The sequence below is a fragment of the Mixophyes fleayi genome, chromosome 7 (assembly GCF_038048845.1).
Source record: "Mixophyes fleayi isolate aMixFle1 chromosome 7, aMixFle1.hap1, whole genome shotgun sequence".
Taxonomy (NCBI): domain Eukaryota; kingdom Metazoa; phylum Chordata; class Amphibia; order Anura; family Limnodynastidae; genus Mixophyes; species Mixophyes fleayi.
In genome coordinates, this window is record NC_134408.1 from 153,942,819 (window position 1) to 153,956,754 (window position 13,936).

The 13,936-nt window shown below is 50.9% G+C and overlaps 1 protein-coding gene across 3 annotated transcripts in view; it reads left to right on the forward strand.

Moving 5' to 3' along the window:
* OSBPL11 (oxysterol binding protein like 11) overlaps positions 1-13,936 on the forward strand; it is a 38,853-nt gene that overhangs the window by 23,612 nt on the left and 1,305 nt on the right. For all 3 annotated transcript variants that reach the window (XM_075181252.1, XM_075181251.1, XM_075181250.1), the window contains exons 6-12: positions 719-920; positions 6,956-7,104; positions 9,531-9,671; positions 10,339-10,831; positions 11,104-11,290; positions 11,613-11,795; positions 12,255-12,408. In XM_075181252.1, the coding sequence (XP_075037353.1) occupies positions 719-920; positions 6,956-7,104; positions 9,531-9,671; positions 10,339-10,831; positions 11,104-11,290; positions 11,613-11,795; positions 12,255-12,408 (1,509 nt within the window). The remainder of the gene's footprint in view (positions 1-718; positions 921-6,955; positions 7,105-9,530; positions 9,672-10,338; positions 10,832-11,103; positions 11,291-11,612; positions 11,796-12,254; positions 12,409-13,936) is intronic.

Sequence of the window (13,936 nt, forward strand, 5' to 3'; positions counted from 1 at the left end):
TTAGATTTTCGGGGTTAGACAAGAATCACAATTAGACAGATTCATATCTCCCATCGCTGAGTTGTTTGTATAGAAGCATCTGACGCAGGATGTTCTGTAAGGCAGAAGTAACGGATTAAACCCCGTGAGTGTTACATTCAGCGTTGGCTGTTACCTCATGAGATCGGTCCTTCTATCTCTGATATCGCAGGATTAATCCGCTGCTTGTGGCGGCTGCCGGGGGTCAGGACGTGATAACCGCTCAGTAACTGCGGCTCGTGTTTGTACTCACATTAAACCTGGTTCATTAATCACTTTATTCTCCAAGTCTTAGGGTTTTGCCATCTAACAAACACAAATAAACATTATTTAGTATACTGTAGGGGTCAGAGATATTCACTTCCATTTCTAGTAGATGAATCCAACAACCTCGCTGGGCAAAGTGTCTCAGCATCAATGTTTCACTGTACACGTGTTACATTTATATAGCTAAACGTGTAAGACTTCACATCAGGAAAAATACCTAACCCGCAGAGCTTACAGTCTATGAGAGGAGACACATACTAACATTCGTATATTTTCTGTGACTTGAAGTGCTTCTTTCTGGTTACATCATGTGATGCACACTGTGACTCCTCCCCCTCGCTGCTGCGGCTCCTCCCTCTCACTGCTGCGGCTCCTCCCCCTCATTGCTGCGGCTCCTCCCCTTAATGCAGCTCCACCCTCTCTCTGTCTTTAGATGATGACTCAGGCAGAGTGCCAGCAGAGGGAGCTCATGCGCAGCATTGAAGGTCTGCCCCCTAGTGGTCACTTCAGCTCCCTGGACCAGGACCTCCTGATGCTGAAAGCGACGTCTATGGCGACTCTGAACTGTCTGAATGACTGTTTCTACATGTTGTACCAGCAGCACACGGCCTTACAGAAGAACATCCTGCCCGCCGGTGAGTACGGCCCCTGAGGTTGTGACACTGGCTGACGCCTCATGAAGTTACTGGAAGAAATCTGTTTTGTATGTTAACCCTGAGCTGGACGTGTAGATAGGTTTGATGACATCCTTATGTGGCTGATCCTGAATCCGTTCCTCGGTTTGCTGCCTCCTTCTGTTCCTCTCAGCGCGGGCTGTCGCCCTCATACAGAGATTTTTCCTTTCCAGACAGTATTTTGGGGTATTTACGTGTCCAGGTGACACAGCGCCCAGTGTAGGGTGTGAATAGGTAACTGTACACACACCCCAATCATCCTGCATTAGCATAACGGGAGCCTGACATCACTACTTGCTGCTCGGATTGGCTGTATGTTGCCATAACCCCGCCCACTTCACACTTGTCTGCACGTGGACACACAGAAGTGAGCTGAAATACTCTGTGCTGATGTTAATGCTCTAATTGGCTGCAGGTTGTTCTAATTTCACCCACTTCATCTCCTACTTGTCCGTATGTTGCACACACATCAGAATAACTAGGTTACACCCCACATGCGTGTGCTGCAGACCTGCTCTACTGGAACATGTTAGGAATGTATTGTATTATCTCTCCCTGGCTAATCCTTCATGTAGGTGTGTCATGATCTGTGGCTGGAGAGCATAGTGACATACACAGGATAATCCCTGTAACCTGTCTGTATAAATGACGTAGGTGAGCTGTACAACGTCCTCACTGGAGAACATGCAGGATGTATAGTGTGTGACAGAACATGTATAACGCACTCTATAGACGTCACTATTGTTTATATTACAGCTTCTCTGAGAGCGCTGAGCGCTGTCGGACATCCACAGTCTTTGCACAGTCTCTCCGGCCTCTTATATAAATAGCTGATGATGATTAGAGGTAGCAGTTGAGTTTGCAGCAAGCTCCCATCCTTACTTGTAACAGGAACTGTCACATTTAGACTCCAGCTCGGAGGCCTTCGACATAAGAATGGAATGTGTGAATAATTTAGTGAGAGAGGTCACAGCCGCCCGGCTGCTTTAGTTGTGGTGAAACCAGATTCCTGTGTGAGAAGAGGTCACAGCTGAAGGGGAAGTGTTCTGGAAGACTCTTACCTGTGCTGTGTCTCCATATATTGTGTCTGTGTGTTACCTGTGTCCCTGAGTAATGTGCCCGGCAGGTGTGTGTGTGTGTTACCTGTGTCCGGCAGGTGTGTGTGTGTGTTACCTGTGTCCGGCAGGTGTGTGTGTTATACCTGTGCCCGGCAGGTGTGTGTGTGTTATACCTGTGTCCGGCAGGTGTGTGTGTGTGTTACCTGTGCACGGCAGGTGTGTGTCTGTGTGTTACCTGTGCACGGCAGGTGTGTGTGTGTGTTACCTGTGCACGGCAGGTGTGTGTGTGTGTTACCTGTGCACGGCAGGTGTGTGTGTGTGTTACCTGTGCACGGCAGGTGTGTGTCTGTGTGTTACCTGTGTCCGGCAGGTGTGTGTCTGTGTGTTACCTGTGCACGGCAGGTGTGTGTCTGTGTGTTACCTGTGCACGGCAGGTGTGTGTCTGTGTGTTACCTGTGCACGGCAGGTGTGTGTCTGTGTGTTACCTGTGCACGGCAGGTGTGTGTCTGTGTGTTACCTGTGCCCGGCAGGTGTGTGTGTGTTATACCTGTGTCCGGCAGGTGTGTGTGTTATACCTGTGTCCGGCAGGTGTGTGTGTGTGTTACCTGTGTCCGGCAGGTGTGTGTTACCTGTGTCCGGCAGGTGTGTGTGTGTGTTACCTGTGTCCGGCAGGTGTGTGTGTGTTACCTGTGTCCGGCAGGTGTGTGTGTGTTACCTGTGTCCGGCAGGTGTGTGTCTGTGTGTTACCTGTACTCGGCAGGTGTGTGTCTGTGTGTTACCTGTGCCCGGCAGGTGTGTGTCTGTGTGTTACCTGTGCCCGGCAGGTCTGTGTCTGTGTGTTACCTGTGCTCGGCAGGTCTGTGTCTGTGTGTTACCTGTGCCCGGCAGGTGTGTGTTACCTGTGCCCGGCAGGTCTGTGTCTGTGTGTTACCTGTGCCCGGCAGGTCTGTGTCTGTGTGTTACCTGTGCCCGGCAGGTCTGTGTCTGTGTGTTACCTGTGCCCGGCAGGTCTGTGTCTGTGTGTTACCTGTGCACGGCAGGTGTGTGTCTGTGTGTTACCTGTGCCCGGCAGGTGTGTGTCTGTGTGTTACCTGTGCCCGGCAGGTGTGTGTCTGTGTGTTACCTGTGCCCGGCAGGTGTGTGTCTGTGTGTTACCTGTGCCCGGCAGGTGTGTGTCTGTGTGTTACCTGTGCCCGGCAGGTGTGTGTCTGTGTGTTACCTGTGCCCGGCAGGTGTGTGTCTGTTAGTTACCTGTGCCCGGCAGGTGTGTGTCTGTGTGTTACCTGTGCACGGCAGCTGTGTCTGTGTGTTACCTGTGCATGGCAGCTGTGTGTCTGTGTGTTACCTGTGCACGGCAGGTGTGTGTCTGTGTGTTACCTGTGCCCGGCAGGTCTGTGTCTGTGTGTTACCTGTGCCCGGCAGGTGTGTGTTACCTGTGCCCGGCAGGTGTGTGTTACCTGTGCCCGGCAGGTGTGTGTTACCTGTGCCCGGCAGGTGTGTGTTACCTGTGCCCGGCAGGTCTGTGTCTGTGTGTTACCTGTGCCCGGCAGGTCTGTGTCTGTGTGTTACCTGTGCCCGGCAGGTCTGTGTCTGTGTGTTATCTGTGCCCGGCAGGTCTGTGTGTTACCTGTGCACGGCAGGTGTGTGTCTGTGTGTTACCTGTGCCCGGCAGGTGTGTGTCTGTGTGTTACCTGTGCCCGGCAGGTGTGTGTTACCTGTGCCCGGCAGGTCTGTGTCTGTGTGTTACCTGTGCCCGGCAGGTCTGTGTCTGTGTGTTACCTGTGCCCGGCAGGTCTGTGTCTGTGTGTTACCTGTGCACGGCAGGTGTGTGTCTGTGTGTTACCTGTGCATGGCAGGTGTGTGTCTGTGTGTTACCTGTGCCCGGCAGGTGTGTGTCTGTGTGTTACCTGTGCCCGGCAGGTGTGTGTCTGTGTGTTACCTGTGCCCGGCAGGTGTGTGTCTGTGTGTTAGCTGTGCCCGGCAGGTGTGTGTCTGTGTGTTACCTGTGCCCGGCAGGTGTGTGTCTGTGTGTTACCTGTGCACGGCAGCTGTGTCTGTGTGTTACCTGTGCACGGCAGCTGTGTGTCTGTGTGTTACCTGTGCACGGCAGGTGTGTGTCTGTGTGTTACCTGTGCCCGGCAGGTCTGTGTCTGTGTGTTACCTGTGCCCGGCAGGTGTGTGTTACCTGTGCCCGGCAGGTGTGTGTTACCTGTGCCCGGCAGGTGTGTGTTACCTGTGCCCGGCAGGTGTGTGTTACCTGTGCCCGGCAGGTGTGTGTTACCTGTGCCCGGCAGGTCTGTGTCTGTGTGTTACCTGTGCCCGGCAGGTCTGTGTCTGTGTGTTACCTGTGCCCGGCAGGTCTGTGTCTGTGTGTTATCTGTGCCCGGCAGGTCTGTGTGTTACCTGTGCACGGCAGGTGTGTGTCTGTGTGTTACCTGTGCCCGGCAGGTGTGTGTCTGTGTGTTACCTGTGCCCGGCAGGTGTGTGTCTGTGTGTTACCTGTGCCCGGCAGGTCTGTGTCTGTGTGTTACCTGTGCCCGGCAGGTCTGTGTCTGTGTGTTACCTGTGCCCGGCAGGTGTGTGTATGTGTCTGTGTGTTACCTGTGCCCGGCAGGTGTGTGTATGTGTCTGTGTGTTACCTGTGCCCGGCAGGTGTGTGTATGTGTCTGTGTGTTACCTGTGCCCGGCAGGTGTGTGTATGTGTCTGTGTGTTACCTGTGCCCGGCAGGTGTGTGTATGTGTCTGTGTGTTACCTGTGCCCGGCAGTGTGTGTCTGTGTGTTACCTGTGCCCGGCAGGTGTGTGCCTGTGTCTGTGTGTTACCTGTGCCCGGCAGGTGTGTGCCTGTGTCTGTGTGTTACCTGTGCCCGGCAAGTGTGTGCCTGTGTCTGTGTGTTACCTGTGCCCGGCAGGTGTGTGTCTGTGTCTGTGTGTTACCTGTGCCCGGCAGGTGTGTGTATGTGTCTGTGTGTTACCTGTGCCCGGCAGGTGTGTGTATGTGTCTGTGTGTTACCTGTGCCCGGCAGGTGTGTGTATGTGTCTGTGTGTTACCTGTGCCCGGCAGGTGTGTGTCTGTGTGTTACCTGTGCCCGGCAGGTGTGTGTATGTGTCTGTGTGTTACCTGTGCCCGGCAGGTGTGTGTATGTGTCTGTGTGTTACCTGTGCCCGGCAGGTGTGTGCCTGTGTCTGTGTGTTACCTGTGCCCGGCAGGTGTGTGTCTGTGTGTTACCTGTGCCCGGCAGGTGTGTGTGTTACCAGGGTCCCTGAGTCATGTGTCCAGCAGGTATGTCTGTGGTAGTGTTACCTGTGCCCGGCAGGTGTGTGTCTGTGTGTTACCTGTACTCGGCAGGTGTGTGTCTGTGTGTTACCTGTACTCGGCAGGTGTGTGTCTGTGTGTTACCTGTACTCGGCAGGTGTGTGTGTGTGTGTGTGTTACCTGTGCCCGGCAGATGTGTGTGTTACCTGTGCCCGGCAGATGTGTGTGTGTTACCTGTGCCCGGCAGATGTGTGTGTGTTACCTGTGCCCGGCAGATGTGTGTGTGTTACCTGTGCCCGGCAGGTGTGTGTGTGTTACCTGTGCCCGGCAGGTGTGTGTGTTACCTGTACTCGGCAGGTGTGTGTCTGTGTGTTACCTGTACTCGGCAGGTGTGTGTCTGTGTGTTACCTGTGCCCGGCAGGTGTGTGTCTGTGTGTTACCTGTGCCCGGCAGGTGTGTGTCTGTGTCTGTGTGTTACCTGTGCCCGGCAGGTGTGTGTCTGTGTGTTACCTGTGCCCGGCAGGTGTGTGTCTGTGTCTGTGTGTTACCTGTGCCGGGCAGGTGTGTGTCTGTGTGTTACCTGTGCCCGGCAGGTGTGTGTCTGTGTGTTACCTGTACTCTGCAGGTGTGTGTGTGTTTGTGTGTGTGTGTTACCTGTGCCCGGCAGGTGTGTGTGTTACCTGTGCCCGGCAGGTGTGTGTCTGTGTCTGTGTGTTACCTGTGCCCGGCAGGTGTGTGTGTGTGTGTGTTACCTGTGCCCGGCAGGTGTGTGTGTGTGTGTTACCTGTACTCTGCAGGTGTGTGTGTGTGTTACCTGTGCCCGGCAGGTGTGTGTGTGTGTTACCTGTGCCCGGCAGGTGTGTGTGTGTGTTACCTGTGCCCGGCAGGTGTGTGTGTTACCTGTGCCCGGCAGGTGTGTGTGTTACCTGTGCCCGGCAGGTGTGTGTGTGTGTGTTACCTGTGCCCGGCAGGTGTGTGTGTGTTTGTTACCTGTGCCCGGCAGGTGTGTGTGTGTTTGTTACCTGTGCCCGGCAGGTGTGTGTGTGTTACCTGTGCCCGGCAGGTGTGTGTGTGTGTGTTACCTGTGCCCGGCAGGTGTGTGTGTGTGTGTGTTACCTGTGCCCGGCAGGTGTGTGTGTTACCTGTGCCCGGCAGGTGTGTGTGTTACCTGTGCCCGGCAGGTGTGTGTGTGTGTGTGTGTTACCTGTGCCCGGCAGGTGTGTGTGTTACCTGTGCCCGGCAGGTGTGTGTGTTACCTGTGCCCGGCAGGTGTGTGTGTGTGTGTTACCTGTGCCCGGCAGGTGTGTGTGTTACCAGGGTCCCTGAGCCATGTGTCCAGCAGTCATGAACTAGAACATATTTCTCTCTCCTGTTTGCAGAACATAATTTGCTGCGGCCTCCGGTGTTACATTACACCTCTCAGTACCAGGTAGTTCTCTAACACCCCCGCCAATGACGTGTGATATGCTAATTACTGGGAGGGTTCTATCCTGAGAAAGGTGCAGCTGCCGAGCTCAGAGAAGCGGCTCTTCCTCCTGTGCTGCTCTGGATTATAAACTCCAGAGAGCTGTGGCCTCTTCTATGTTGTTCCTGAATGATGATTATACGGCAGAGGGCCGATCCCCTCTCTCTGCTCCATCTGGAATATGAGCAACTTTCAGTGCGAAATTCCTTTTGCTTCAGGGATGACGATCAATTGGTTGGAACCAAAGATCCTCCTGTCCAACCACCTGGAGAATGGAGAAGACCCCGACTTCCGAGCAGAGGAGAGCAAAGAGCAGGACTTGCTGAATGAGACTCCGGGGGAGCCTGAGACCACCCAGCTGAGCAGGGTAAGATCCTGTGTGCCCCACGGGCGTCTGGTTCCTCTATAACCTGCAGCACCAGAAACGTGTCTGAACGGCTGATTAATTAGACTGCGTGTCTGTGAGCTCCGGTGTGCGGGGAGATGACGCTGCTGGATTATGGTATGTGACCTCTCCTGACATCAATCTTGGTCCTTGTAATTGTTTCGGGGTTCCGATTGAGACAACTTTCTCTATAGGTCCTGCGTTGAATCAGCCACCCTCCAGGGGCGCAGTCGGCAGCTACCTGTCGGGTAACCTTGGGGTCCAATGTTATGCTGTCTATACAATACTGCCGCAGACAGGAAACAATGTATCAGAAGCAGAGTAATATGTACACCCTATCAGTATATGGAGGGCTGATGTCCTGGAACCCATACCAACCAATCAGATTGCCTCATTTATGTCATGCACTTAAACAAATGAAAGCTGGCCTCTCATTGGCTGGTACGGGTTACAGTGGATTTGTGCATTCAGCGTTTTATTACTAATAAGACTAACGATAGTTACAGTTATATATGTCCTGACTGTGGATTGTTACAATGTATCATACTTGTAATCTCCCGTTCCTGCCATGATTACTACAGTTACTGAAAGTGTTTAGATTCAGTGATGTAGTCACTAGTGCTGAAGGAGTTAATGTTGCGGCAGAGGTCAGTTATTGGCAGCCAGTCTACATGGCTGGTGTTATGTCACAAGCGCTATGTACGATGACTTCAGGTCAAGGTGCGGCTGCGGACACTCCGTCCGTCTATCTATAGCTGTGAGCTGTCGTCACGCCCGGGATCAGTGTCGGGAAATCAGTATTTACAGGGAAATCTCTGCTGTTTATGTACTTTCATTTCTACTGATAAATGAAAACATCTGTGACTGTTATTAAATATCAGATAATAAGTAGATATTCACTTAAATAGAGGTCATCAGATTGAGATCAGGGGAGTGACCAGCATGTGGCCACTGGCTGCTGAATAAGTAATTGTACAGTGGGAATTTACCATCGCCTCGATCCTTCTGTCTATAACTGGGGGAGACGTATTGTTGGGGTGTTGAGTTTAGAGCTTGTCTGTTCCATGGTGACTGGGATTTGTGAGGTTTTACAGATCACAGATTGTGTGATTTAACGCCTGATGCCGTTTGTGAATGAATGTAAGTTGTACTCCGCTACCACTGTCACGGGATCAACCTGCATTAGTTTTCATGTGTTAGAGTTCATTACATCTAGTAATAATGTGGATTATTCATTAGATTCCTCTGCCCTACATGTGATCCCCCCATTCTGTCCGTTCCTTTCTCTCCTTCTCAGCATTATAGCAGAATATTCAACTAATGATAAAATATCAGTGTATGAGCAGTATACTCGGTGTAATAGTGTAATACTCTGACTGGTGATTGGGGTATTTGGGGTGATAGACATGTCTGACTGGTGATTGGGGTATTTGGGGTGATAGACATGTCTGACTGGTGATTGGGGTATTTGGGGTGATAGACATGTCTGACTGGTGATTGGGGTATTTGGAGTGATAGACATGACTGGTGATTGGGGTATTTGGGGTGATAGACATGACTGGTGATTGGGGTATTTGGGGTGATAGACATGACTGGTGATTGGGGTATTTGGGGTGATAGACATGACTGACTGGTGATTGGGGTACTTGGGGTGATAGACATGACTGGTGATTGGGGTATTTGGAGTGATAGACATGACTGGTGATTGGGGTATTTGGGGTGATAGACATGACTGGTGATTGGGGTATTTGGAGTGATAGACATGACTGGTGATTGGGGTATTTGGGGTGATAGACATGACTGGTGATTGGGGTATTTGGGGTGATAGACATGACTGGTGATTGGGGTATTTGGGGTGATAGACATGACTGACTGGTGATTGGGGTACTTGGGGTGATAGACATGACTGGTGATTGGGGTATTTGGAGTGATAAACATGACTGGTGATTGGGGTATTTGGGGTGATAGACATGACTGACTGGTGATTGGGGTACTTGGGGTGATAGACATGACTGGTGATTGGGGTACTTGGGGTGATAGACATGACTGGTGATTGGGGTATTTGGGGTGATAGACATGACTGGTGATTGGGGTATTTGGGGTGATAGACATGACTGGTGATTGTGGTATTTGGGGTGATAGACATGTCTGACTGGTGATTGGGGTATTTGGGGTGATAGACATGACTGGTGATTGGGGTATTTGGGGTGATAGACATGACTGGTGATTGGGGTATTTGGGGTGATAGACATGACTGGTGATTGGGGTATTTGGGGTGATAGACATGTCTGACTGGTGATTGGGGTATTTGGGGTGATAGACATGACTGGTGATTGGGGTATTTGGGGTGATAGACATGACTGGTGATTGGAGAAGCCACATGTTCCACAGTTGTTCTGTTTCCGCAGGAACCTGAAGACATAAACCCAGAGGACGAGGTGGAGGATTCGTGTGACCTGACAGAGGATGATCTGGGCGCTGTGGAGGAACAGCGCAGCGTTATCCTGCACCTCTTATCCCAACTCAAACTGGGCATGGATCTGACACGGGTGAGACCCCCCCTCCTTTGCGGATTTCTGAGAGACCCCCATCTCCGTCTGTCTGAAACAAATTTGTGACTGTCTCTTCCTCTCACACTAACCCTTTGTGTATTATTATGATTATGATTATTGGGGGAGTATATAATTGCAGTGTTTAACCCGCTGACAGAGCCAATGATTCACTAGAGTGCCATCATTCTCGTCTCTGTCCTTATCCCTCACCATCTTATTCACGTATGATAATCCACATCTCTATGGCGGGACTGGGCATGGCATCATGGAGGATTGGTGATGTAATTAGGGGTATGAACATGGTCCTGATGGTCCAAGATTGCCCGAGATGAGGCAAAAAGGGAAATATACAAAGCTCATAGCCTTGTCTGCACAGAGGAGTATTATAATGAGGTTTTATAAAGATATGTTTTGTACTAGACACAATTAAAGGAATAAAACTTGAGATTAGTGTTCTCACTTACGCTTGGACGCAAGATGTTTGTATGTGGTCATCTTGGAGCACACCAAGCAAAGTATATTCTTTATAGACTTATTTCAGCTTGACAATTATCCTCTTATGGAGAGTGTTGTAGTGGATCCCCGTGTATCAGCCATTAATGTCACTGATTTATTCTTGAGATACGCCTATGGCCGTGGTCAGACGTTGTCTTCTCTGTTTCAGGTTGTTCTTCCCACCTTTATCCTGGAGAAGCGTTCCTTGCTGGAGATGTACGCAGACTTCCTGTCCCACCCAGACCTTTTCCTGTCCATCAGTGGGGGACTCACCCCAGAAGAACGCATGGTGAGGTTCGTGGAGTATTATCTGACCTCATTCCACGAGGGACGCAAGGGGGCTTTGGCCAAGAAGCCGTACAACCCCATCATCGGGGAATCCTTTCATTGCTCCTGGAAGGTCCCCAAGGATTCAGTTGAAACCCCGAAATCTTCAGAGACACTTGTGGACCTACAGGATCAGACCTCGCTTCAAGAAGAGGCCGGAACAGAGGAAAAGGACTTCTACGCGGTCAGGTTTGTGGCTGAGCAGGTTTCTCACCACCCTCCCGTATCTGGGTTCTACGCAGAGTGTCCGGAGAAAAAAATGTGCGTCAACACACACGTGTGGACCAAGAGCAAGTTCATGGGGATGTCCATTGGCGTGACGATGATTGGAGAAGGTGATTGATAGCAGCGCCGCATGATAATGTAAATAGTGCAGCGCACTTGGCAATGTGCGAATAGTAACCTTAGTAATAGGCTCTTAGACTTGTGTCAGTCTGCCCCTATCAGCTTCATTCCTCGCTCATTACCCTGATTGTTTCCCTTCATCTTCCAGTCAGTATTTATTGTATGTAAAGGCCTCAGATTTCCCAGAGACAGGACAGACCTGAGCTTCTAACCCATAGAGCCGTATGGGGAGCGTGTGCCTGATTCTCACTTACCTTCCCAGGTATCCTGTATCTCTTGGAGCACGATGAGGAATATTCCTTCACCCTGCCCTGTGCGTATGCCCGCTCCATCCTGACCGTGCCCTGGGTGGAACTGGGGGGAAAGGTGAACGTGAACTGCGTCAAGTCTGGATACTCCTCAGCCATCACCTTTCACACTAAACCGTTCTATGGAGGCAAGTTACACAGGTAATACCACAATGATCTGCGTTCCAGTGCGTATCCTCTCCCTCTGCTCTGCCAGCCGTAGTGTCCGCTCAGCACTCTCCGTTTCCATCGCCTCCAGATAAAAGCGCACTTCTCACTGTAATTACATTTCTTGCGATGAGTGGGAGCTGCCATGTTGGATGAACAGCCCCCGCTGACTTGTTATGGTAATGGCTGTAGATCTTCTGTCTTCACAAATAACATTCTCAGATATAAGCGTCAAGAAAACATGTTTTGTGCTGGTTCAGAATAAATGTAATAAATGATTTGTACACAAGGTGATATGTTTTCTGTGTTTATTTAGGGTGACCGGCGAGGTGAAGCACAACCCAACAAACACCCTGGTGTGTAAGATTCAGGGCGAGTGGAACAGTATCATGGAGTTCTCCTATAGCAACGGGGAGACCCGATCTGTGGATCTGACTAAACTCCCGGTGACGAAGAAGAGGGTGCGGCCGGTGGAGAAGCAGGGGCTGTTCGAGTCCAGGTGAGTGCTCTTGTGCATCTGTGGAACTGCGCTCAGTTCCCGGAGCGGCCAGTTATGGAGACTATTGAACTTGTGATGTAAAAGGCAGAGTTCTAGGTGCAGAGGGACTTGTAATCTCTGATATACTGTACGCAATGTATTATAACAGTTGTTGTCACTGTGTCACACAAGGTTACATTGTATGCAGATTATTTTCAGTACAATTGTAACCAATTGCAGAGATGGATGAAGTGATGCCAGATAGGGAAGCGCCGCCCTCAGCAGCAGTATATAAACCTCTGTGGATTCAGCGCGACATTTAGTGAGATATAAATGCACCGTATGGCTCCCATCAACACCGCTATACCGGAGCCCACGTATTACAGAGCTGGAGTTTCTCGCTCTCTTACATTTTGCAGTTACATGATATGATCCCTACATTGAAGAGTAATTATAAATCTGTGTTTCTTGTGTCTCCAGGAGGCTGTGGGCTCATGTGACAGAAGCACTGACAGCAAAAAATATTGAGAAGGCGACAGAGCACAAAAGGACACTAGAGGAACGTCAGAGAGCCGAGGAGAGGCACCGGGCGGAGACCGAGGCACCGTGGGAAACCAAGTACTTTTCAAAAGAGGTATTTCCTTGGTCTCGTGTGTTGTGAAGATTAATCAATTTCCCGTAATTTGTTTCACAGAGGATGTTATATTTATCACTCAGGGAGGGATCGGAGTTTTATATGGGGGGGGGGGGGGGGGTTACTGTTTTTTTCCCTGGGTTCTGTAGTGCTCCATCCATCATCTGAGACATCAACAGACCTAGGGGTAGATTTACTAAAGATTCTAAAAGAGAGACGTGGAAGTGTTAGCAACCAATCAGATGTATGCTTTGATTTTCTACTGTACTGTAACAAGTGGAATCACAACGGTGTGACAGGAGCCTCTCAGTACTACACTGTGCTGCTGGGGACCCTGCTCCTTCCACTATATAACTCTCAGTCTGTGGCTTCCTGCTGCCTCCATTACTCTCCTTACATCATGTCACTGCCCCTGTCACATGCAGCCCTGTTCTCACTAACACATCACTCATCTCCTGATATACTCTGTGCTGCTGGGGACCCTGCTCCTTCCACTATATAACTCTCAGTCTGTGGCTTCCTGCTGCCTCCATTCCCCTCCTCACATCATGTCACTGCCCCTGTCACATGCAGCTCTGTCCTCACTAACACATCACTCATCTCCTGATATACTCTGTGCTGCTGGGGACCCTGCTCCTCCCACTATATAACTCTCATTCTGTGGCTTCCTGCTGCCTCCATTCCCCTCCTCACATCATGTCACATGCAGCCCTATCCTCACTAACACATCACTCATCTCCTGATATACTCTGTGCTGCTGGGGACCCTGCTCCTTCCACTATATAACTCTCAGTCTGTGGCTTCCTGCTGCCTCCATTCCCCTCCTCACATCATGTCACTACCCCTGTCACATGCAGCCCTGTCCTCACCAACACATCACTCATCTCCTGATATACTCTGTGCTGCTGGGGACCCTGCTCCTTCCACTATATAACTCTCATTCTGTGGCTTCCTGCTGCCTCCATTCCCCTCCTCACATCATGTCACTGCCCCTGTCCCATGCAGCCCTGTCCTCACTAACACATCACTCATCTCCTGATATACTCTGTGCTGCTGGGGACCCTGCTCCTCCCACTATATAACTCTCATTCTGTGGCTTCCTGCTGCCTCCATTCCCCTCCTCACATCATGTCACATGCAGCCCTATCCTCACTAACACATCACTCATCTCCTGATATACTCTGTGCTGCTGGGGACCCTGCTCCTTCCACTATATAACTCTCAGTCTGTGGCTTCCTGCTGCCTCCATTCCCCTCCTCACATCATGTCACTGCCCCTGTCCCATGCAGCCCTGTCCTCACTAACACATCACTCATCTCCTGATATACTGTGTGCTGCTGGGGGACCCTGCTCCTTCCACTATATAACTCTCAGTCTGTGGCTTCCTGCTGCCTCCATTCCCCTCCTCACATCATGTCACTGTCCCTGATTTACGTGTAGAGCAGGTTTGATACATTGTATTTACAGTTACTGTCACTAATAGAGCTGAGAGAGGATATTTCAGGTGCGGTTACAGTGTTGGACAAGG